The 22,311-nt window shown below is 48.6% G+C and overlaps 1 protein-coding gene across 1 annotated transcript; it reads left to right on the top strand.

Annotated features, from left to right (window-relative positions):
* The first annotated feature begins 13,710 nt into the window (after nucleotides 1–13,710).
* LOC144115289 (protein argonaute-1-like) lies at nucleotides 13,711–22,301 on the top strand. The gene is made up of 2 exons (XM_077649613.1): nucleotides 13,711–13,840; nucleotides 20,571–22,301. The coding sequence occupies exon 2, from the start codon at nucleotides 21,201–21,203 to the stop codon at nucleotides 22,299–22,301; it is 1,101 nt and encodes a 366-aa protein (XP_077505739.1). The 5' UTR covers nucleotides 13,711–13,840; nucleotides 20,571–21,200.
* Nucleotides 22,302–22,311: the final 10 nt, after the last annotated feature.

The raw sequence follows: 22,311 nt of genomic DNA, 5'->3' as shown, positions 1-22,311 counted from the left end.
TGCTGCGTATGCTGCTCCTGCCAGAGGACATTACTCTCGAGTCGTTACTACCTCAGCAATGCATTCTCAAGATCGTTTTCGACACTCCATAACTGTGCGACGACGGCGCGTTGCTCCAGTGACAACACATGCTACTGTCGCACATGCGAGGCTGACGTAAGCAGTTCAGCTGCACTATGAAAACAGCGCAAAGAACCCGATAGCACGAGCATCGTTCGGTATAGGTCGCACTTACCGGTATTTCTTGTTGAGGTTTTCCATTTTCAGCTTCACTTGTTTGCTGGTGTATGGGCCTTGTCCCGGCAGCAGCCCGGCGTTCAGTTCCGCTACAATCACAGCATATATCCGAGCGTTGCGCGTGTTACCGTGTCAGATCTGTGTCAGATGTGTATCAGGGCCGCGGTTGTTGAATCAAGCCAGATGACACAGCTCTGGGAGGACGAGTCGTTCGATGTTGCTGCTGCCACGGGCGCCGCCATCTTGTCGGTTAAGGTAGCAAACGGTGGTCAGCAAGCTCGGTTTGGGTAACTGTGTTTAGTTGGCGTAACTGCAGTTTCGTCTGCCGTGTGAGCGCGGCTAACTATAGTTACGGGGAACCGTAGTTACCTTAACTGTGGTTAATGTCGCCCGTGTAAATGCGGTATTACGGCGCTTTTCAGGGGTCCGCTGATATGTGAGAGGTACTGCGCCATTTCCTTTCCCCAAAAACCAGTTTTTCAGACTTTCGCCTCACATGTGGGCAGTAGAACACACTACCTATTCGGAGACTTAACCAGGCTAGCACATGGCAATAAAATGAATTAAACGGATGCATTAACAAGTGCATAGAGGCAAATAAAAGCCAGGAATGTTGACAAATCTCTAGAGTTCTTTATTTGATGCTTTCCGGTGGCTCAGTCATGTGGATCTCTGAGCTGAAACCACGGACTTGGACAAAACGGGAAATGAATGCTAGCAGCGCTCGTCCCATTTTCTCACTTTGTACGTCCGTGACCTTGGTATGCGCCTCTGTATTTTCCGAACTAGACCCTCTCATCAAAGTAGCCTCTAGGACTAGTTGGGTTTCGAAGCGGAGTTACCCTCCCAATCATCTTAATTGATAAGCCGGTTGAGATTCACATGGATTAGACATTCCCTGTTTGGACCTGCACCAAACCCTGGCCAATCCCCCACCGTGGGTATGTGCCATCATCTTTTCAGGCAACAACTTTGCGTTTCCATAAGGAGCAGTGGTAACGCGGTATCGTACGACAATTCCCTTTGGTTCTTTATAGTTTTTTTTATGCGTTCTTGGAAGCACTTTGAAGCGCCGGCACGCGCATGACGTCTCCAAGCGCAGCCAATGACGACGGAACACCTGCAGCTCGTGGCGTCGCATATGAGCCAATCGCGGAGCGGAAAAGGTCACTATAAAGGAGTAACAGCGCAGCCTTTTTACCGTTCTCCAGGGTCTCGGCAGGCAGCGATTCTCCAGGGGCTCGGCCGGCACGTTGTAGTTGTGACCCGCCATCTAAATGGGGAAAGGAAAGCGCAGACAAGAAGAAAGCCGACTCAGCTGGTGGGCCTCCAGGTGCGTAGCAAATTTCCTTTCGGTTCTGTGGCCTCCGCCGCAGTCCGGTTTGGGTGGTTCCTTTCTTCATCTTACGTCACTTGGTGGTCGCTTTAGGCCTAACCTAGTGGGCTATGATGGTTGTGTTCTAAAGCATTAAATTTTTTGCGAGAAGGCTGAACGAAATACGAGCTTGGCTAGCCGTTTGTTTTCTCTATAATGCACCGTCATTTTTATGTGAGCGTGAGTGACCGTGACTTAAGAGAAAAAAAATACCTTGTTTGGTTGAGCCGAAGTGACCTCGACAGCATTTAAATCGCGTTAAGGTTGGTTCACGTGCAAGCAACTGAGCGATTGAGCGTCGCGTTGCAGCGAAAAATTGGCAAAATTTTGGAACCTCTTCACTCTGGCCGCTCGACCCGCCGCGACGGCTCGAAACGGTTTTGTACGCCGCGGCGGCAGAAATCGCTAGCGTTTCGCTCGTATGTGAAGTAGCCTTTGGGTTGCGTACGTCGTTCGAGCTTCGGGCTCGCACGACTCTGCGCGTCTCCGATCCTCGTGCTTCGTACAGTGTCGCCATATGCAACGCCGGTAATGGGCGCGATGCCCTCGGGCTGTGAAGAGCCTTGCTTTGTTCGAACAATGCGCGCACGCTTAGTGAAATGGCAAGGCCTTCAGCTTGCTCAAGCTCGAACCTGCATTGTGGACAATGCACTCTATCGATATCATTAATATTAGTCTCTCTTGTTCGGACCACCAACGTTTTGCATTGATGCTGCAGTCTCGGGAATATATGATCTAGCGGTATAGCATTGCTATACGACAGAATGTATGCGGAATGAACAAAATTACCAAATTCCAGGAATGTTACGAACGTCGGTGCTAACGGGTTATGTGAAATATTTGAGCGAAACGCTTAACCCAATACAAAGGATCGCGTCGCTTCGCTTCACGTCGATTTTTTTTAAATTTTTTTTCTGAGAGGACCTATAAAAGGGGGTCCAGCCGAGCCGCGCATTTCTGACCGGAGGCGCGTTCCTGCCGTGAATGCCTTGCCGAACGTTCGCCTTGTGCACGCGCACTGTGCGTCTCGCCGCTCCTCGAGCACACGCTTCTGCATGCGTCGCCCGTTCGCCTGTGTGGTCCGGCCAGGCCGCTGACCTGACACGGGGCGGGTGTTGTGGGATGCTCATCCCCTTGGTCAGTGCCTTGATCCACGGCTCGTTTTCGAGCGCTGCTGTCTCGTTTTAGCCCGTTCTTCTTGGTGCACAGCAACCCCCCTGCAGCTCCGCACTCCAATCCCCTCAGCGCATTTACGATTCCTTTATGGTTTATTTTGGTTTAACGTCCCAAAGCGACTTAGGCTATGAGGGACGCCGTAGTGAACGGCGCCGGAAATTTCGACCACCTGGGGGTTCTTTAACGTGCGCTGACAGCGCACAGAACACGGGCCTCTTGAATTTCGCCTGCATCGAAATTCGACCGCCGCGGCCAGGATCTAACCCGCGTCTTTCGGGTATCGTGTTTCTGATTCATTACTCTGTTTCCGCCGCATTTTTGGCTTGGGCTATCCGCATTATCCACCGCGGTGGCTCAGTGATTAGGACGCTCGGCTACTGATCCGGAGTACCCCGGTTCGAACCCGACTGGGGCGGCCGCGTTTCGATGGAGGCGAAACGCAAAGGCGCCCGAGTGCTGTGCGATGTCAGTGCAGGTTAAAGATCCCCAGGTGGTCAAAATTCTTTCGGAGACCTCCACTACGGCACCTTTCTTCCTTTTTTCACTTTCTCCTTCTATCCCTTGCCTTCGGCGTGGTTCAGGTGTCCACCGAGATATGCGAGACGATTACTGCGTTATTTTCTTTCCTCAAAAACCAATTTTCAATTTAAAAAAATATCTCTCTTTCCCCGGATTGTGGTCGCTATTTATCGCGACTGCCTGTGTTTTGTTTCAAGGTAAGAGTGTGCACTCTATGGGGCTGACGGGTGAAGTCAAGACGCCTTAACAGCTTGACGCGTTTGACCTTGAACCGAGGAGAAATACGTCACAGCTTTGACGTCACTCAGCCGCCACCGTTGCGTTCATTGTTATCATTGGCATTGGCGTTGATGATGTTCTGGACTCCGTCGATTTTGAGGAAAGGGAGGGAATTGGGGAAACGTTTCTCACAACCAGCATGTGCTCAAAATTCTCCATGACAGCAAGCGTTGTCCGCGGTAAGAAAGGTGCATTCGTTACGCCCGATGTATAAATGAAATTGAAGGCCGGTTACGACAGACGGTCATTCGGAATTTGCGCGCAGCTCTTCGCAAGCCGCCTGTTACCGCTTGGCAGGTGTCGTGTTAAGTTGCTAGCCAACCTCCGGAATCGCCCCGTAGCAGCCGCCTTCCGGCTGTCCATTCCTCTCGCGATGGCAGGTGGCACTTCGCTCTGCTACTACCTGCCAACACATCACCTGTCACACTCCGTAACACGTCACCTGTCAGGCAGCATGTTACAGCGACTACGACGTGGAACGCAGGAACGGGCGAGCTGCGTTCTAAAAGGAATGAAACTCAGGAAGTCACCGCAGTTGAACACGAAGCGAAAAGCTTCACCACGTTGGTAAAGGAGTCGTCGCATAGGCCGGAGAATAACCTAGAATGACCTTCAGCCACTTTAGCCGTGTATGACCGTGCGTGGTACAGTTACAGCGTCGAACTCTTGACCCCTGACCTTGACCCATGACCTTTAGTTGACCTCTGATATTTGACATTGGATGACATTTGGGTTCACCTTTGACCTTAAACATATTCGATAGGGGTGTAAGACCATGTGATACTACGTCTAAGCCACGTCGTGTGTGTATATACTATAGAACGGCTGTCCATGCAGGCGCTGCCATGGACGAGCCTGAGACGCTTTGCAAGCGTCCTTGCTTTTCGCTGAATTCCAGGGTTAGCCAGGTTAAATAGAAAATTGTTTTTTTTTTGTTCTCAAGCATACAACTAGACGGAAAGCGTGCGTGTGTCGAAAACATTTTGAATGCGCGGCGGGACTTGTCGTTTGTCACTTATTCGTTGCTGTGGGGGGGGGGGGGAGGGAGGGCTGATCACATTTGTGTGAAAATTAAGACCCTGCGCAACAGCTATATCTTCGCACTCAGTTCTTCCGTGCAAAGGCTATACGACGCTGTTTGGGGAGCTGCATGTTTAGTCGCGTTTAGTCACGGAACATGCCATTATCGGCTTGCACAGCTGTCTGAGTTGGGACGCTGTTGCGACCTATGCTCTCGACCACAGTATACTGAATTTTTGGTCACTGACCATGTCAAATATGTTAACTGCAATCAGCTCACCACTTTCACATGGTCAGTAAACCGAAGATTCTGCTGACCTGACCAGACGGCATTCCATCAACCCTCGACTAAGTACTCTATTCTAGCTGTATTTTCCCGTTGAGCAGACAAGGGAAAGGACAAGAGGTTCTCATTAAGAAATACATAACGAAAGCCAACACTGACCGAACCAAGAAGCATAGGGGATGTTTTTTAAAAATAATTTCAAGTGTTCATCAGTGGGGGCTTAATAGGGCAACAACTTTTTCAAGAGTCTCTTTGCGACGTTAAACCCCCATAAAAACAAAACTTTTTAAAGATAATTGATTAGAAAGCAGAAGAAAAACAACCACATGCCGCCGGTGGGATCCGAAACCCACGACCTCTGAATTTCGCGTCCGGTGCTCTACCAACGGAGCGCCGGCGACGGCTGTCCAGTCTTCTGCTTTCGGCGGTGTATATATGCGTGTCGTAACGATCCCTATGATCGCAAACGGAGCAGATATATCAAGCCGACGTTAAATGGGCATTTTCGGCTCGCAGCGGTGCCTTCGGCCAGCGGAGGCAACCAAGCTACCGCTCCTGCTCCGTCGCCCGCCGGTCCGTCGCGGATTTCGTTCGCGCAAGTAGGGTCCCTAGAAATACTTGCTAGTCTGCCGTCCGCCGGCTGCGGCAGGGGCTGCTGATGAATGACCGCCGCGGTGGCGCTGCGAGCAACCGGTGTGTACCGGTGTGTAGGGTGCCTCGATGCGCGCGCCCCCGCTCAGGGCGAGGACATCTGCGTCGTCTGCTACGGCGGCCGCCATTCTCGTTCCCGCGGCATGCAGGTTTCGTTATCGTAGGGGAAGGGCTGCTCGCTTCTCACTTGCCGCGGGCGCTCAAAATAAGAAAAATAAGGAGTCTTGTTGTGCACTTTTGTTTTACATGAGAATAGAATACTAAATTTTGTTGGAGAGCCTTCTGGTTAAAAACGGGACAAGCAGCCAACAACATGGTGTCGACGGTAACAAGGAAAGTGGGTATGCAAGATATGCGCCAATTATGTCAGTGAAGATTCTCTAGAATCTATCGCTATAGTTCAAAGCCTATCTCTTATGCACTGCGCCCGTTGGTGTGTCGAAACAGCACTCAACCCCAACATAAATTTGCGTCGTCAGCTAGCTTACCGCGTCAAGCGACCATCCTCCCAGAGAAGCAGAGGGAAAAAAATCCTGAAAACATTTATTTACTGATTTTTGCGATAGATTATGATGAAGGGAACCATTACTAAGCAGAGGAGCATCCAATAAAAAGTTTTGAGCCGCTTTTAAGATGAGTTAAATCTCGATGACGGTTATGTCAAGGCATATTCTGCATACCACCGCGGGTACTGGAAGACCCATTGGTGCTGTCCTTCCTACGCATGTTTAATCTCCGGGCGAACAAAACTCTTGAAAAATTCCGCAAACCACTGCGTGAAGGGGGAGTTTGAAAATTTATTTATAACACACCTCCCTCAGTTGAAAGTATTTAATTCTGCTCACTTCTTTTGTAGTTAATTTCAAACTACCAAGTTTAATAGAATTGCTGAAACGCAACGGGTGATTTCTATCCAAGCTTGTTTGGCGTTCTTTTTTAAGTTTTTAGCTATAAATGTCCCAATACAAGTGAGTGCAATGGATGTTAAGAAAACTGAGCAGACGCGGTCAATGACACAGCGTCTTGGTTTATCACGTTTTGAAGAAACAAAGATTATCAGCAACGGTAATAAAATATAAGCACTCACCTGTTCGTCTGGGTGTACCTGTATGAACACATAAACTGTTACCCAAGCAAACATGAAATTATTTAATGAGTGGTCATGAAAACACAATAAAGTTACAAATATTTCGGTTAATGGGAACGTGAAAATTATTGGCTTTTTCAAAGAAGACATCTGTGTAAAATAGATTACTGTAATTGACAAAACAGTTGTGATTGCATATATACATAATAATAATAATTCTTTATTGCTCCAAATGTTTAAAAAAAGTAAAAAATCCGGCCTGCCAAAGCCTCATAGGGCTTGGGTGGCAGAGCCCGACAGGCAGCGGAACAGCGCAAACATACACACAGGCATAAACGCACATTAAAAATTACAGAATATCAAATTAGTACAGAGGCAAAATAAAAATAGACAGGAAAACCACAATGGCGTGAAAATACCTCAGATCAGTGCAAAAGATACAACAGCAACCAATGAAATCAAGATTTACTTGACAGGTGGTAAATAAAGCATGTGTACAACGTCGTAAACCCACTAATTAGTGTATCGCAGCATCTTTTTTAGTTTATATTTAGTTTTTGCCCGTCGAACACTTGGAGGTAACCAGTTAAGGCCTAAGTCACAGCCAATATTTTTTAACAAAGATCGTAGGAGAGAGTTGATCCTATACTTCCAGCAAACTGCACAGTGACCATAAATTGTTATGCCATAACGCAGTACGCTATAACCAACAGCGTTTACAATAACTTTGCGCATTGTAAGCGGCATGTAGTACCTAATGTTGTAAAGCACACAGGAGACAGTTGTGAGCTTTTTACAAACGTGGGATAAGTGATCATTCCATGAAAGAGCACAGTCGAAGTATACTCCTAGGTACTTTACTGTAGTTTACTGACGTTGAGAACAATCAGATCCGTGCAAGAACAGCTGATGGTTAAAATCTACCTTCTTCATTGGGCTGTGAAAGCATATAAGTTGAGTCTTAGAGCTGTTAACTTTGATTAGGTTGAGAGATGCAGAATTCTGGCTTCGAAGCTAAACTTTCGCAGAACTTCATATTCCGGCTTGGTTACGCAAGGCTGACTCCAGCACAAGTTTTGCTTCCGTGGCCACTAGAATGAGGGCTCGGAATTTGGCGAAGATGAATTCGGAGCCTCACTCTGGCATACGCAGCAGTCAGCATTTTTCTTATTCGTTCTTTGTGAGCCATGCAAGTCTTCACGGAGGGCTTGTCTATCTCTTCAAGATATGCTATCAAAGAACGACGTGGCGACTTCATGGTGAAAAATGTGTCGGTACACCATGAATTGACGGCGGTAAAGTGCTCTTCATAGTTTTTCAGTGTTTTCATTACATCTCTGCTGGGATATATGAGGTTTTGTCCATCCCTGACGCATTCCTTGAGTGCAGTGAGGGAAGCATACTCATCGTCAAGGTTGCCAAGGAGAGCAGCCTTGCACTGCGCACAGGTTATGAATTTTAGGATTCCTTTCAAAATAAAACCGCCAAGGTAAAACAGGATATGGCACTCGGTTGACGTGAGCTCTTTAATGAACAGGATTTCCGAATCATTGATTTCGTCGACTTCGTTTTCTGTACCTTCCTTCTTGGCGTGTGCAAGCAGATCGGCAAGGTAGTCACGGTCGTCAAGTTCGTAATTTGTCGACCTGGGAGTGTGAAGAAAGTGAATGATGCTGATGAGTCGAAGTGCACACTTGAAGTCGTACGCAGTGGGCACTGGCTTCATGAGCCGCCCCACAGAAAAAAGGTTTTCTAGGCAGTCTTGCAACAGTCTGCTCGTCAGAACGAATTCATACCTTTCACTGCCAAGAAGCACTTCTTGAAGGCGAAGGACCGCCGTTGTTGCAATTAGTACCCCTGCTTGCGATGGCTTCCACTGAGATCCAGTGCCCATTTTCAGTTCTCTGATCGTGTCTATTGCCATACGCAGTGTGTCCAAGGCGGCATGATATTTAGTCATGTTCCTGCGGCTTAGCGATGACATAAGGGCGTACCACCTAGAAACGAGGTCCATAAACCACGATGTTGTTTCGGCCTCTGGCTCAATCACTCCTTTTATTAGGAACCTAATAGCTGGCGGGGCTTCGCGGAAAAGCTGGACAGCGACTCCAACTTTCATCTTTGTGAAGTGTCCACCACTAATGTGGATTTCTGATAAATTTGGTGCTACCTTAAGTTCATTGGCAGCGTCATAGTCCAAGACATGCTCTAGTTTCACCTTCGAGGAAGTCAGTCCGTTCTTGCTTACTGTATCATCACTGAGTGTGAAAACTTTTGAGTTTAGAAGCTGTCCTTTCAGGTTCTTAAGGACATGTGCTGGGTCAGAGATGAAAAAAAGTTCCCGTCTAAGGTTGGGTGGGGTATTGAGCACGAAGTTGTCGAATGGCGGTGACTCGAAAAGCTAAATTCTCTCCACATAGCGCGATTTGCTGCACCCATGTCACAGGTGACTACCCGTACTCTTAGAGAAATCTGGCTGCATATCTGGACTATTTCCAGGACATACGTCTTGAGTACAGAGCCTTCCACGTGCCTACCAGTAAATTCATAGGCTATGACTTGCTTCCATCTTTGGTTTACCCCACCTAGCATAAACACCAGAGCATGGTTGGCTGCCTCTTCAGGCTTCGAGGGCAAGGTCGTTCCTCCCAAAATCACGTCTTCTCCACGGTCGAGCTCAAATCCGGGTGCTATCTCTATTTCATCTAGAAAGAGAACACAGTCTTTTTTCACGTCCTCCATTCCCTCTGCTTTCGATTTCATTACGTCGATCACTTCATGCAGGATACCTGGCAGAAACTTCAGGCTCTGAATTCTTCTTGCTAACGTTCTGCTTGATGGAAGAGGGTAGCCAATCTTTCTGAGCGTTTCATACCCAGTGGTTCCACAAGCAAATTTAATTTTTAGGCCTTGCTTTACTGTTTGCGCTGACCATGAATTGCCACGATTGTTGTTCCGAGAAAGGGCACGAATTTGGTCTTCATTTAAAAACTTCGTATTTCGTGAGAAATTAGCTGCCTCTTTCTGCAGCTTGCGATTCTGCTTCTGTAGTTTTTTGACAGTGTTCTTAGACTCTTTATGGTGTTGTTTCAGCTTATTATTGGCTGCTGTGAGATCTGCTATCTTCTTCCTAAGCTCTGCTACCTCAGAATCAAAGGGTTGGGTCGCACGAACCACTGCAGTTTCTTGAGGCCGTACATCTGTGGTGGCCGAAGTAAGTTGCTGACTAGCATTGCTGTTTTCTGTACCCACCAATGTCTCATTTATCACTCCGTCTGACGATGAATCTGCTGGAGGATACTCTTGCGTGTTTAAGGGAAGGACGTTTCTCACTTCTGGTGAAGAACCTTGTGCGGCAGCGTCATCATTGAATAATGCAGGCACATGCATACTTCGGTCCCTTGGTGGCCTTCGCTCTTTAGGAAGTTCTGGAAGAAGATAAACAAGCGAAAAGAGCACATTACATATTTAAAATAGTGGTCCTTTTGAAAGACTCCGAAAGTAAGCTTTTCTGCATTCCAAAGGACCCTTCACCATGACGGCCCATCCTAAACGTCACGTGCAGCTGTTTTTCACCCCCTTCAACAAAAGTAGTGGCTAGGCAAAGCTGGTGCTAGTCCTTTATCCCGACAGCGTGTCGTGTAAAGGAAAGGAACGCGGCATTGGGCTATATATGTCTGCAACATTGCACTTTTTTTTACCCCAAAGCTGGTTTGGCAGTCAGGGAGAAGGAATTTTGCTGTGCCAAGGAGCTGACCTCCAAAGTTTTGAAAAGGGTCCACAGAAGACGCGCCAGAAAATTTAACATGCACGCACACCAACCACTTCCTCACTCAACGCTTTCAGATGTAGACGATGAGGCAATAAGCAACATGGCAACAAACACCAAGGTTAGCAGGTATCTGACCTTTGAATGGGAACACCGTTGGGACAGCATTAGGCTTGAGCTTCTTCCATCCGTCCGCACGGTTTTGTTCGAAGCTCTTGTCTTCGAAATGAGCCTGCAGATTAATTTTTTATTCGAATTAGCTCCACATTTCCTGCTCGAGAATGAAAACAATGAACATAGCGCACAAGAAAACAAAGTAGTCCAAACATATCAGTCGAATTATTTTAATGAGCGCCTCAATTTGCACATAACAACATATTCTGTTAACCTCATTTACATACCTAATGCGGCGTCGTTGGACGAAGCATCGAGGTAACAGTCAGCCCACGCTACCCAACGCAGCATACGTGCCAAAAACTCGAAAATTGTAAGTAAATTAGTCCGTACTGGTTCCTAGACGACCCAAATGCACAGTAATTGCCACAGCCTATGTGCCCTCGCTTGTTCTCGTGCTCTGTGCCTTGATTCGTGTCGGCCGCGGTTCGCTGACAAGCGCCTCGTAAAGGCAATTATTCTATAATGAACAGAAGCGGCGAAAGCACGTTTGGTACGCATTCACGAGCGAAAACATTGCGTCATGCAATTTCGGATGCAAACAGGCAAGTGGAAGGCAATGGCCGGTTCGGCGCTGAAACGTGCTTTTTTTTTACGCCGAGCAAAACGAATAGTGCGGAAATGACATCTGACCAATGCAAATGTTGTACTACACTTAGCTGGCTAAACGCAACAGTGGTGAATAGCAACAAAAACAACACTGAACCAACATGCGGCACTTACACTACAGACACATGAGGAGTTCGTCGGTTGCCACTTGTCACGCTTGATCCGGACCAGCCACAGAAGCCTCCTTTTCGAGTCTCTTGGAAAATGGAACATCCTCCAACCATCTCCATCTCTAATGGTTGGAGCACTGAGGAACACAACATCCAGTCATTGTACGGCGATGAAAGGCACGCGAACGCAGGCACGCAGCAGTGACACCCGCACGACAGCAGAGGGGCGAGGTCGACGCGGGAAACGCAATGGCGGAGGGAGCGCGCGAAAACCGGTTTTGGCGGCGTCGAGTGGTTCAAAGGGTGACTTCACCCTGAGCGGGGGCGCGCGCATCGAGAGTCACTGGAAAAAGTTTTTCCAGTGACTCTAGGCACCCTACCGGTGTGCCATGCCAGCAACGGCGTCTGCGGTAGACGCGCGCGTTTCGCCCCGCGAAACGAATTCCCTGCGCGTTTTCAGGTGACTTACGCATGCGATTGCACTGATTTTTTTTATTTAAGCTTAGCCGCGGTTTTTCAATGCGCAGTTCAGTCATCGGCGTAGCGACGCAAACGATTTATTTTTTTTTCTTGCGAACAAATTTTGTGCGTGTACTCCAGAGTCGAAGGCGAAAGGAGCCCACTTATTTTTACACCCTATTCTCCTTTCTCAATACTGCTGCCATGCCGTATCATATACCGTTTTCTGAGGAATTTAAATATAAATATCCTTGCATCAAGAACATTACCGACGATTCTACACCACATGACCGTGTGCGCGCGCAACAGAGCGCTATATTGACAGCGGCATTTTCATTCATGCTATTGATCCGATCTCAACTTCTACGGACTCTGAAGCTAGAAAGACTGAACACTGGAAACTTCTAGATGCACACACAATTAAAACGTAAGATGAGAACCTGAGTCCTGTAAATCATGTGCTTTAGGCAAACTGCAGGAACGCATTCCTTATAGTGCTTAGGCAACCGAGTTACAGAAGTAATGAACACAAGCATGCATTGTAAGTAGTTCTTCGAATTCCGTGCTTGGTAAAATGGCATTATTAGCCCATGCTATGTAGGTCACACGTAATGTCAGGGAAAAGATACCCAAGGATCAGTATAACGTATAGCACAAAATAAAACCATTGTTAAACACATTTATTTCCATCGCTTTGCACTCAGGCTGCCCACATTTTTGTTTGCACCACATACTGGCATCTTCTCATCTTTAACAGCTTCGACTGCTCTTTCTTGGCAGCCCTCTCAACATTGATTTACTTCATGTAGAAGCGCAGGCGAAACAGAATATAGAAATTGATTATGCCATTTACAATTTCACGTCCATGTTTCACACAAGCCAGAGGCTGAAAATGTACATGTGTTAAAATATCAGCGAAGTCAACAATGCTCTTCTAGCGCAACTTATTCAGACTAAAATAAATGGTGAAGTTGTCTTGAAGACGGTGATAATAATGTTCTTCAAGGGGTCAGACGGATACAGTAAGCCAGCATTATCAAATTTTGCATTGTGGCCTTTGCATGAATTTCCCACTTTGTGAAGTGTTCAAGGAACACGTTTAAAAAAAGTTTGGTGACTGCGGGTATAACGCTGCTTTTGGCACACGAGCAGTCATTATACTAATAAGCTTATTCATTCTTTTTACAAAAGATTCAGTGCCTTCCATGAAGTCATAAGAGCGTCCTAACTGGGTGCGATAAATAAAAAGATCTCTAATCATATCATCACCAAATAGCTGGAATGCTGGAGCAACTCCCATTTTCTCAAAAGAATTGTGATTCAGGTGCATGCTGGTGATCTTCGGCATGGCTTTAAGCGAAACACTCTGGCTGTTCATTTTCCTAGCTTCTCGTATCGGTTTGAGCGTGCACCCGACCCTCAGGTGCGTTAAACCATTTGCCTACAAATGCTGAATGCATGGAGCATTGAGCTGGCAAGATGTGGCGTTTGTCACGTTGTCTAGACATGACGCGATGACACGCCCTTATGAACACACACACCAACACACACGCCAGTCAGCGTTCATGGATTTGGCAAAAAAAACACCAGTATTATGGGCTCGTGACCAAGAAGCAGCGCGCATCGCTTCCGCAGCCACGGCACGACCGCCCCTGCAGGCACGACGTTCCGAATGTGTGCAGCGCCTCCTGCGCATTCATCCGAGGCGCGGCCAACCTGTTCCGTAGAGAGCTCCGCACGAACGACAGACTAGCAAGTATTTCTAGGGACCCTAGCGCAAGCACTGCAGCAGTGCGCCGCGGCCAGCCCGCAGCCGCGCGCCGTCAGCGACGGTCCGACCCCTGCCGCGGCGCCCAGCGCTCAGCCCAGCGGCTCCCGCCCCAGCTACGGGGCCGCCGCCGCCACGGGTGCCGCCAACGTAGCGGCCAGCAGCCCCCGGCCTGCATCCGCCGCAGCCGCCGTGAGTGGCAGTCAGCCGGCAGCAGCTGCCCCACCACCGTCGCTGCCGTGCACGCCGCCCGTTGCGCTGACAGAGCAAACCCCCGAAGCTGGCGACCAGGCCACTTCAGGCGACGATGTCAAGATCAAGGTGCGTACTGTTTTCCGAAAAGGGCTTCATCTTGAGCCATGGCATGTAGCTCGTTTAACCTCGTTATAACAAAGTAAAAAGTTCATTCCCGGCTGTTACTTCGTTATATGCAGTGTTGATCGAGCATCCGAGGGGAATCGTAATTCCTTCGTTATATCCATTATTTCGTTATAAACCATGCTGTGCAGCTCATGCCAGCGGTCCAAATACAGTTGAACCTCTTTACAACGAAGTTGAAGGTTTCCGGCGATTACTTCGTTATAGCTGTAGCTTCGTTATAGCTCCTGTGGGACAATCTTCCATGTGCAATCATAATTTCTTCGTTATATCAGTTGTTTCGTTATAAACCGCTTCGTTAAAAAGAGGTTCAACTGTTAGCTTCAAGGCAAGAGGAAACCTCACCTCTCCAAAACATCGTCTTAAACGGACGGTACGAGAACCGAACTCCGGTATAATACAATGCAAGAAACAAGCGGCATGTACTTCTCGAAAGATGCCCTCCAACCAATGGCGTCGACTGGTTCCCATGACGTCATGGTTAGTCAATCCTCTTGGACCTGTGTGACATCTCAGGGAGTGGCAGATGAAAGGAGATGAACCAACGTGTAATCAGATTGACAGCGACGTTCGGAAAACCGGCCGACACCGTTGGCTGCATGGCGTCCTTTGCAGGGCATCCGTCGCTTCTTTCTGGAGTTGCAGTCGACTATGCAGAGCTTAGTTTTAGTACTGAAAAGTGCTGTGAGTAGCAAGCATCGTGGTAGTACATGACGTATAGGCACCGTGCAGGAGTAACTCCGGCGCGATGCGCGCTCCCTTCGCGGCAGAAAGGGCAGACCGAGTGGGAGACGTGCGCCGGTCCGCGCTGCTCAGATGCGGCAAAACTGCCCGGGAGCGCATCCTATTCTTCGCTCGTTGTTTTGGTGACATTCTGTGGTCACAGACGAATTACTGCGCAGGAGTCTGCAATAGCACATACTTGAACTCGCCAGGGACAATGTTTTTCACGTCCGCAAACAAGTTCTACGAAGGAAAACGACAGGAACAGTGGATGGCTCTCGTTCCAACGGGCAGTAAGCCGGCAATCATGTCAGTATTCGCTGCATGACGCTGTTCCCAAAAGAGAAAAACAAGGCACTCTACAAACCCCTGCATTCGTAATTTTTCTCACCATCTGAAAATAATCGAGCCATTCCGCAATGTTGCCCTCGTATTTTCTGTTCCTATCTAGCCTACCCGATAGAAGGAAAGTGCCTGCACTAGGAACCACAGAACGCGTCTGGTGGCACGCGCCGACGTAGATAGTTATTCCATAATGCTCAATTAACCTGTGGTTTGGTCTATATTTTCCAAACGGGTCACTGTGTCCGCTTTAGCATGCGTAAGCACCAGCACCATGTAGAAAAAGTAATTAACTGGCACATTGGCGTTCGCTGCAGTGAGCGTGAAGTACGGAAACTGCCTCACCAAATTCATAGTGTGTATATTGTGTTTGCTTGACGTTTAGGTCGCCAATCCAAGTGATTTCTTCCAATATGTGAAAAGAAGTAGCCGGCGCCGCTTTCAGCCACCAATCTTCAATGTCATATCTGAACAAATAAAATAAACAACATAACCCTTTGAAATTACTGCACAAGACTACGTCATTGTTCCGTCTACCGAGAAATGCCGCTTCTTCTGCAAACCTGGAAAGTTGGCCGGTTTAAGGTGTTGATCAGTTTCTCGTATTTCAATGTGTTGTTTTCCGATGTCTCTCTTGCTTAGAATTGTATTTCAATGCGTTATTTTTTATTTCTCTTTCTTGCATAGAATAGGTCTATTTGCATTAGTTTTTTTTGTGCGTCTTTACACTCCTTGCTCCTTTTTTTTTCTCCGCACATACACCCTTTTCTTCCAGCTCCACCGCTGTTTCTCTTCTCGAGTGGTTTGACGACCTCCCCCTCCCTCTTCTCAATTTTTTTCTACCCGTCCTTCGCTCTCCTCCTCCTGTCTTGTTACAGTGCTGCCTTCTAATTGTAAAGCAAGTCTGCCAGTACTTTTGTTCTCTTTTGATGATTGTAATTTTGTAATTTGTTTTTTTTTCGGGGAATTGCCCCACAAACACTTGGCGTGGACACAGGCTAAAATGTGTCCATTTTCCAAAAATAACTGTCTTTAAGAAGACGATAATAAATTTTATAGTTGAGATGATTTCCCCTGTGACCATACAGACGCGAAAACAAAAATTTTTCAGTCAGGTGTGTATTGAGGGCAAGTAAAAAAAAATTCAAACTCGTATGTTCCAATCGAAACATTCGTAAGTAAAGGGTCTGCCTAGTACGCTGGATCAGCGACCTGCTGTGCGCATACCAGTGCGATGTGGAGGGAATGATCAAAGGGCGTCTTGTTGATGTTCGCTGCGGAGACCGCCGCTACATGCTGTCCTTTAAAGACTGTTCTGTCATCAGGACAAGAGAAATGCGCCCCACCGGAGAGACAATTGAAACCTTTGAAAATAATTATGTTTGTCTACTACATCAGTTACCTCAATTATTCTCACAGACAGAGAGATGAGGCTTTCTATTAACCTAGCCTGCTGGCGTACGCGAATTTTCAGTCCTTTCGTCAGCTTCTGGTATTTATTTGCATTTCCTCTCTCACCTCGCCCTCCGTTCATTAATTTTCTTCTTCTTCCGCATCCTTTCCTTCCTTCTCCACCGCCACTTCCTTCACAACGTTCTTTTTCTTTCCGCTCTGTGAGCTTTTGCCTAAGTGCGTCCCCACCTCTCACCCTCGGGCCGTACCGCTTCGTCGACGTGCCCGTGGCTGGCTTTGTGTCGCGTTGTACCACACGTGGGGGCTGCCACAAATCTTATTCTGTATTTTTCTACTTTTTTCATCGTGTTTTCTTATCCCCTCCCCTTGGTTTTGTTGTTTTTCACCTTATTCTTGGGCACCCTTCTCCTTGTGTCGTCTGCTCTGTTTCTCGTGCTTTGCTACTTGGAAATAAACGCCCAGCATAAAACCAGGGCTCGTCCTTGTCTCTCTGTCTGGTGTATTCATGTTCTCGCACTGTTTATCCGTCGCTGTGTCACTCCAACTAGCCTAAATCGCCACGACCTTGCTGCAGCAATCCTGAAAACATTCCGACGGCCACCCCAAACTAGGCGCTCGCCCGACTCAGGCGGCCGCGACTCTCCCAACGGATTTGCTCCGGCGGCCACCGGCGGCGCTGCCTGTTCGCCGAGAGTGCTGCCCCCTGGGTTCCCGCTTGGTGCCCATAGGGCGCTGGAAGCGAGACATAAGATTTAGCCGCTGACAAAGTTAAGATCAAGAACAGCGTTTCGAAACCGCTACGGGTTCGTTGGACAACATTGAAGAGGGCAAGGCGAGTGGGTGAAATTTGAAATCGAAGTTTGTGACGTAACGACCGCATTTAAATGAGTGGTTCGAACCCGACCGCGGCGGCTGCGTTTCGATGGAGGTGAAGCGCTAAGGCACCCGTGTGCTGTGCGATGTCAGTGTACATTAAAGATCCCCAGGTGGTCCAAATTATTCTGGAGCCCTCCACTACAGCACCTCTTTCTTCCTTTCCTCTTTCACTCCCCCCTTTTTCTCTTCTTTTATGGTGCACTTCATGTGCCCGCCGATATGTGAGGAAGATACAGCGCCATTTCCTTTCTCCGAAAACCAATTTTCAATTTTCACAGTTTCTTCTGTGAGGTTCAGGGCCTCAGTCCTCGCCTGGATAAAGGGTGGCTCAAGCAATTGGTGCGTCATCGGGTTTAGCTTTTGGGAACAGTACCTATGCACCGGCGGCGGAGTGTTGTGTTGCCAGCGTGTGAAATATTTTTAAAGCGAAAGCTTTACTGTCCGCAGGTTGAGCAGTTTCGCGTTATTCCTGCAAAGCCGTGCTGGGCATGCACGAGGAGCAGTGACCACACAGCGCATTTCTCTCTCGCTCCCTACTCACTACTTCCCATGGGCCACTAGTAGCACTGAGCCACAGTGTTCCATCCCTGCGCACCACAGCAGCTCCTCAAAAGCCTTTTGTTTTCTCTTCTTTCTCTCCCTGTTATCCTTTCCTTCACAGCGGGTTCGGCTGTCCACCAAGATACAGTTACTGTGCCATTTCCTTTCCTCAAAAACCAAACAAAACAAGTTAGCCGAAGGCATTCATTGAGTTCATTGGACTTGACAACTTTGCAAAGACCAGGCATTTTCACCAAAGGAAAGGCGCACAACTGGCTCGCTGCACAACCTCCGTGGGTTAGTGGAGAGCTCAATCATGCTTTCGCTTTGTATATCCTGGATTAGCTGGACTAATCCAACCTGCCACGGTGGCTCAGTGGTTAGCGCGCTCGGCTACTGATCTGTAGTTCCTGGGTTCGAACCCGACCGCGGCAGCTGCGTTTTCATGGAGTCAAAACGCTAAGGCGCCCGTGTGCTGTGCGATGTCAGTGCACATTAAAGATCCTCAGGTGGTCGAAATTATTCCGGAGCCCTCCACTATGGCAACTTTCTTCTTTCACTCCCTCCTTTATCCCTTCCTTTATGGCGCGGTTCAGGTATGCAAGGATATATGAGACAGATGCTGCTTCATTTCCTTTCCCCAAAAACCAATTATTATTATTATTATTGGGCTAATCCCCATTAATTTTTTTTGGGGGGGGGGAAGGAAATGGCACAGTATGTGTCACATATAGGCGGAGTGAAAGAAAAAAGGAAGTAGTGCTGTAGTGGACGGCTGCGGAATAATTTCTACCACCTGAAGATCTTTAACGTGCACTGCCATCAACAGCACAGGGCGCCTTAGCGTTTCGCCTCCATCTAAACGCAGCCGCCGCGGTCGGGTTCGAACCTGCGAACACCGGGTCAGCAGCTGAGCACCCTAAGCACTGAGCCACCGCGGTGAGTGTACTGTCTTTTTTATTCACGCATTAAATGCGCTTTTACTCCAAGCGAAATGTTGCACCGTCGAGCCCAACCATCCACTCTGGCAAACTGATGTTTCCTTGGGCTGTAGCTGTTGGTTCTTCTAAATTACGCGTCTGCACATTCTCATTTCACAGAAAGATTCATATATGTTGTTCATCTTTCACTGTTAATGAGTGGCTGTGGCGTCTTTTCGACCTCCACGAGTGCCGAAATTTCCACGGTAGTTCCTTGTGCCGAGTTTCGCCGCCGGGTGCCAGTTTGTTTAGTAACGAATATTTAAATTTTCCCAATTTTGTCGCCCCAATCAGGACGATTTCTGCGGGCGACCTTGGACGTGTGACGTCACCAGCTGCATGCCTCTCGATATTTGCTTGGAGTTTGGTCAAGAAGAAAAAAATAAGACCTTTGTTTTTGGTCATTTCGCATAGTGGTCTGTCACTTACAGTCTCCAGTTTAGTCAGTCAACGCGCCGAGAGTTGCTGTGACAGTATGCATGACGACAAGCTTCTGTCATACTTTGGGAGAAACCCAATTTTGGTTTCGGCGTTCTTTGTTTCTGCTGTTTTAAAGGGCTTCTACTCAGGATTCTGAACAACGGTTTTTGAGGCACAGAGAAGGGACTCTTAAGAAATGTGATGCGAATGGGAGCAGAATACCACGTCTAAACATATTCAGAATTGCCCACATTTTCCCTTTGAGTGGTTCAGAAACGTTGCAAGAAATGCTTCTACAGTTGTGGTGCCATCATGGCCTTGGTTCCCTGAATAAATAATTTAAGGCAGAGAAAGAACAAGTAATTACTGTCTCGCTATAGATGAACACCCCGACTACGCAGTGCGGTTCCTTGATTTTGCAATCGTCCCGATCGTCCCTCTCATATGCGCTCAAGATAGCACAAGGCTCTGAAATATATTCTGGCGAAAGTACAGGGTCGGTCAAAAGTTCCCAGGCCAAAGGGTGTCCTTTTGAGCTGTGTAATCAGGCAGAAATGACACCACCAAAGACTCAAAATATCCGTAGAGGGCGGAAGAGTCATCGTTCTATACTCTGCGAGCCTTGATAGCTTTATTCGCATCTTAAATGCCACAGTATACCGATGTAAAAAGCAAGCCTTCTGGCCCAGGAACTTTTGACCAACCGTGTACATAAGCTCGCTCAATCACTACGTTCTGTCGTCATAAACACCTGAACCAAATATTTCTACTTTGAGCACAGAACCCACAATCCCGAGCGAAGGTTGGCGAACTCTTTCCAGCGACTTTTTCACGCCCACGCATTTCTCCGCCTCACGCTCTGGCGTATTTTTGTTCAGACGTGTCTGTCGGTTAGATTCAAAAGTATGGCAGCTGCTATGGCCGCTACCAGTAATAAGCGTCGCTTCGGCGGTTCAGGAAGCCCCCCCCCCCCCCACCTAGGGAAATTCCCGAACGCGTCGGCAGCCGGCGGTGGGGCCGAGTGGGTAGGGCTGGCTGAAGAACGCCAACCTGTGAGCATGAAAAGTGTGATGAAAGGAGATAGAAAGGCTCGAAGACGCTGAAATTTAAATTTTCACTGCAGATAACTTCGCTTGCACAAAACATTTAAAACATTCTCACTGGAGGATATTCATGTTCAAGCGCCGCCCTTTAATGGGCTCGCTACAATGCATGGGATGCAGGAGGCGTTTTCTATTAAGACTCACCGGAACCAGTCCTGCACTGTAGTGTAGATCGAAGACCATTCGGCCAAACTTATGTGACGCTCAACACACGAAACAGTGCGTGCATACTTACTTCTTCATGGCCTGCTCTAATTACCACCAATCATGGCGCAGGAGCTCGAGCGAACCCTGCCCTCTCACTTCCCGCAGCGGCCCGCTCACGGCCAGCTGGGCCGGATCATACAACTTCTTGCCAACCACTTCAGCATTGAGATACCGACCGGCAGCGTCTACCACTACGACTTCGACATCTTCTCGGAGACTGCCAATGAGACCAAGGTTCCTGAGCAGAAAAAGTACCGATGCCTCAGCACGAAAATCAACAGGATAGTCATCGAGCTCCTAGCAAAGAAGTACCGCCTAGACCTGGCCAACTGCATTCCGGCTTTCAATGGCCGCAAGAACCTGTACACGCGCCACCAGCTCAACTTCCACGAGCGGACATTCACAGTCGACCTGGAGGAAGACCAGAGAAACCAGAAGTTTATCATCAAGATCCAGTACGCGGCCACCGTGAACCTGGACGCCCTGCATGGCGTCTACCAGAAGAGCGTACAAACTGTGCCCCAGGGAGTCCTCCAGGCCATCGACATCGTCTTGAGGCGCGGCCCCTCGATCAAGCTGGCGCCAGTTGGACGCTCGTTCTTCAGACCGCCGGGACCCAATGAGCACAATGACCTCGGAGGAGGCCGGGAAGTGTGGTTTGGCTACTACACGAGTGTTCAACCCGCCCAATGGAAGCCCATGCTTAACGCTGACATGTCAGCAACAGCCTTCTACGAGTCTCTTCCACTGGTCGACTTCATGTGCAGGTTCTTCAGCGACAGCCGGTGTGTGTTGACGCCCGCGGACTTCCAGTCATTGCGCGAGAACCAGTACGTGCGGCTGAATACAGAGCTCAAGGGACTCCGCGTCAAAGTGACGCACCTTCCGTACCCGCGCAAGTACAAAGTGGTCAAGATCACGAGGGAAGCTGCGAAGGACATCCATTTTGAATCAGATGGCAGTCAGATCTTCATTGCCGACTACTTGCAGAGCCGCTACCGGCGCTTGTCGTACCCACACTTCCCTTGCGTGCAGAGTGGCAGCCCGACACATCCGGTCTACATTCCTCTGGAGGTGTGCGAGCTGGCCGAAGGCCAGCACTGTCAGAAGAAGCTCAGCGAGAGTCAGACCGCCGAAATGATCAAGCGCACGGCCAAGCCGCCAGCCAAGCGCTTCCAGGAGATTCGTCAGTCTGAGCACGATTTGGTCAGTAGTACGGACAAGTACCTGCGAGAGTTCGGCATCAAGATCAACACCGAACCCACTGAGGTTAAGGGCAGAGTGCTCGACCCGCCGTCAAAGATTTTTGGGGACAACACCATGTGCAAGCCGCGCGACGGTACGTGGGAACTCCGAGGGCAGGGCCTCTACAAGGCGATGTCCATGACACAGTGGATTGTGCTCAACGTGAGCCGCTTCGCGCAGAAGGACTGCCTGGACAACTTCATCAAGATGCTGATCCCCATCGGCCAAGAACTGGGCATGCGCATTGCGCAGCCGCTTGCGGTCATCACGTTCGACACAAACCGCAAGGCCATGCGGACCGTCCTCACGGAGCAGCGCAAGCAGCACCCACAGTTGGAGATGGTTGTGGCTGTGATCACAAAGGCCACAAACTACGCTGAGATCAAGCAGGTGGCAGAGACTGAGCTCTCCCTGTGCACACAATGCATCTTGGACAACAACGTGGTCCAAAAGTGCAACGCAGCGCTCATCCAAAACCTGTGCCAAAAGATCAACACCAATATGGGCAGTATCAACAAGTCTCCTGATGCAGGAGAAGCCGAAGCTATTCCATAGGCCCGTGATC

The sequence above is a fragment of the Amblyomma americanum genome, chromosome 1, assembly GCF_052857255.1.
Source record: "Amblyomma americanum isolate KBUSLIRL-KWMA chromosome 1, ASM5285725v1, whole genome shotgun sequence".
Lineage (NCBI taxonomy): Eukaryota > Metazoa > Arthropoda > Arachnida > Ixodida > Ixodidae > Amblyomma > Amblyomma americanum.
The sequence above is the reverse complement of the archived record's forward strand: the minus strand, read 5'-3'. Positions and strand labels throughout refer to the sequence as shown.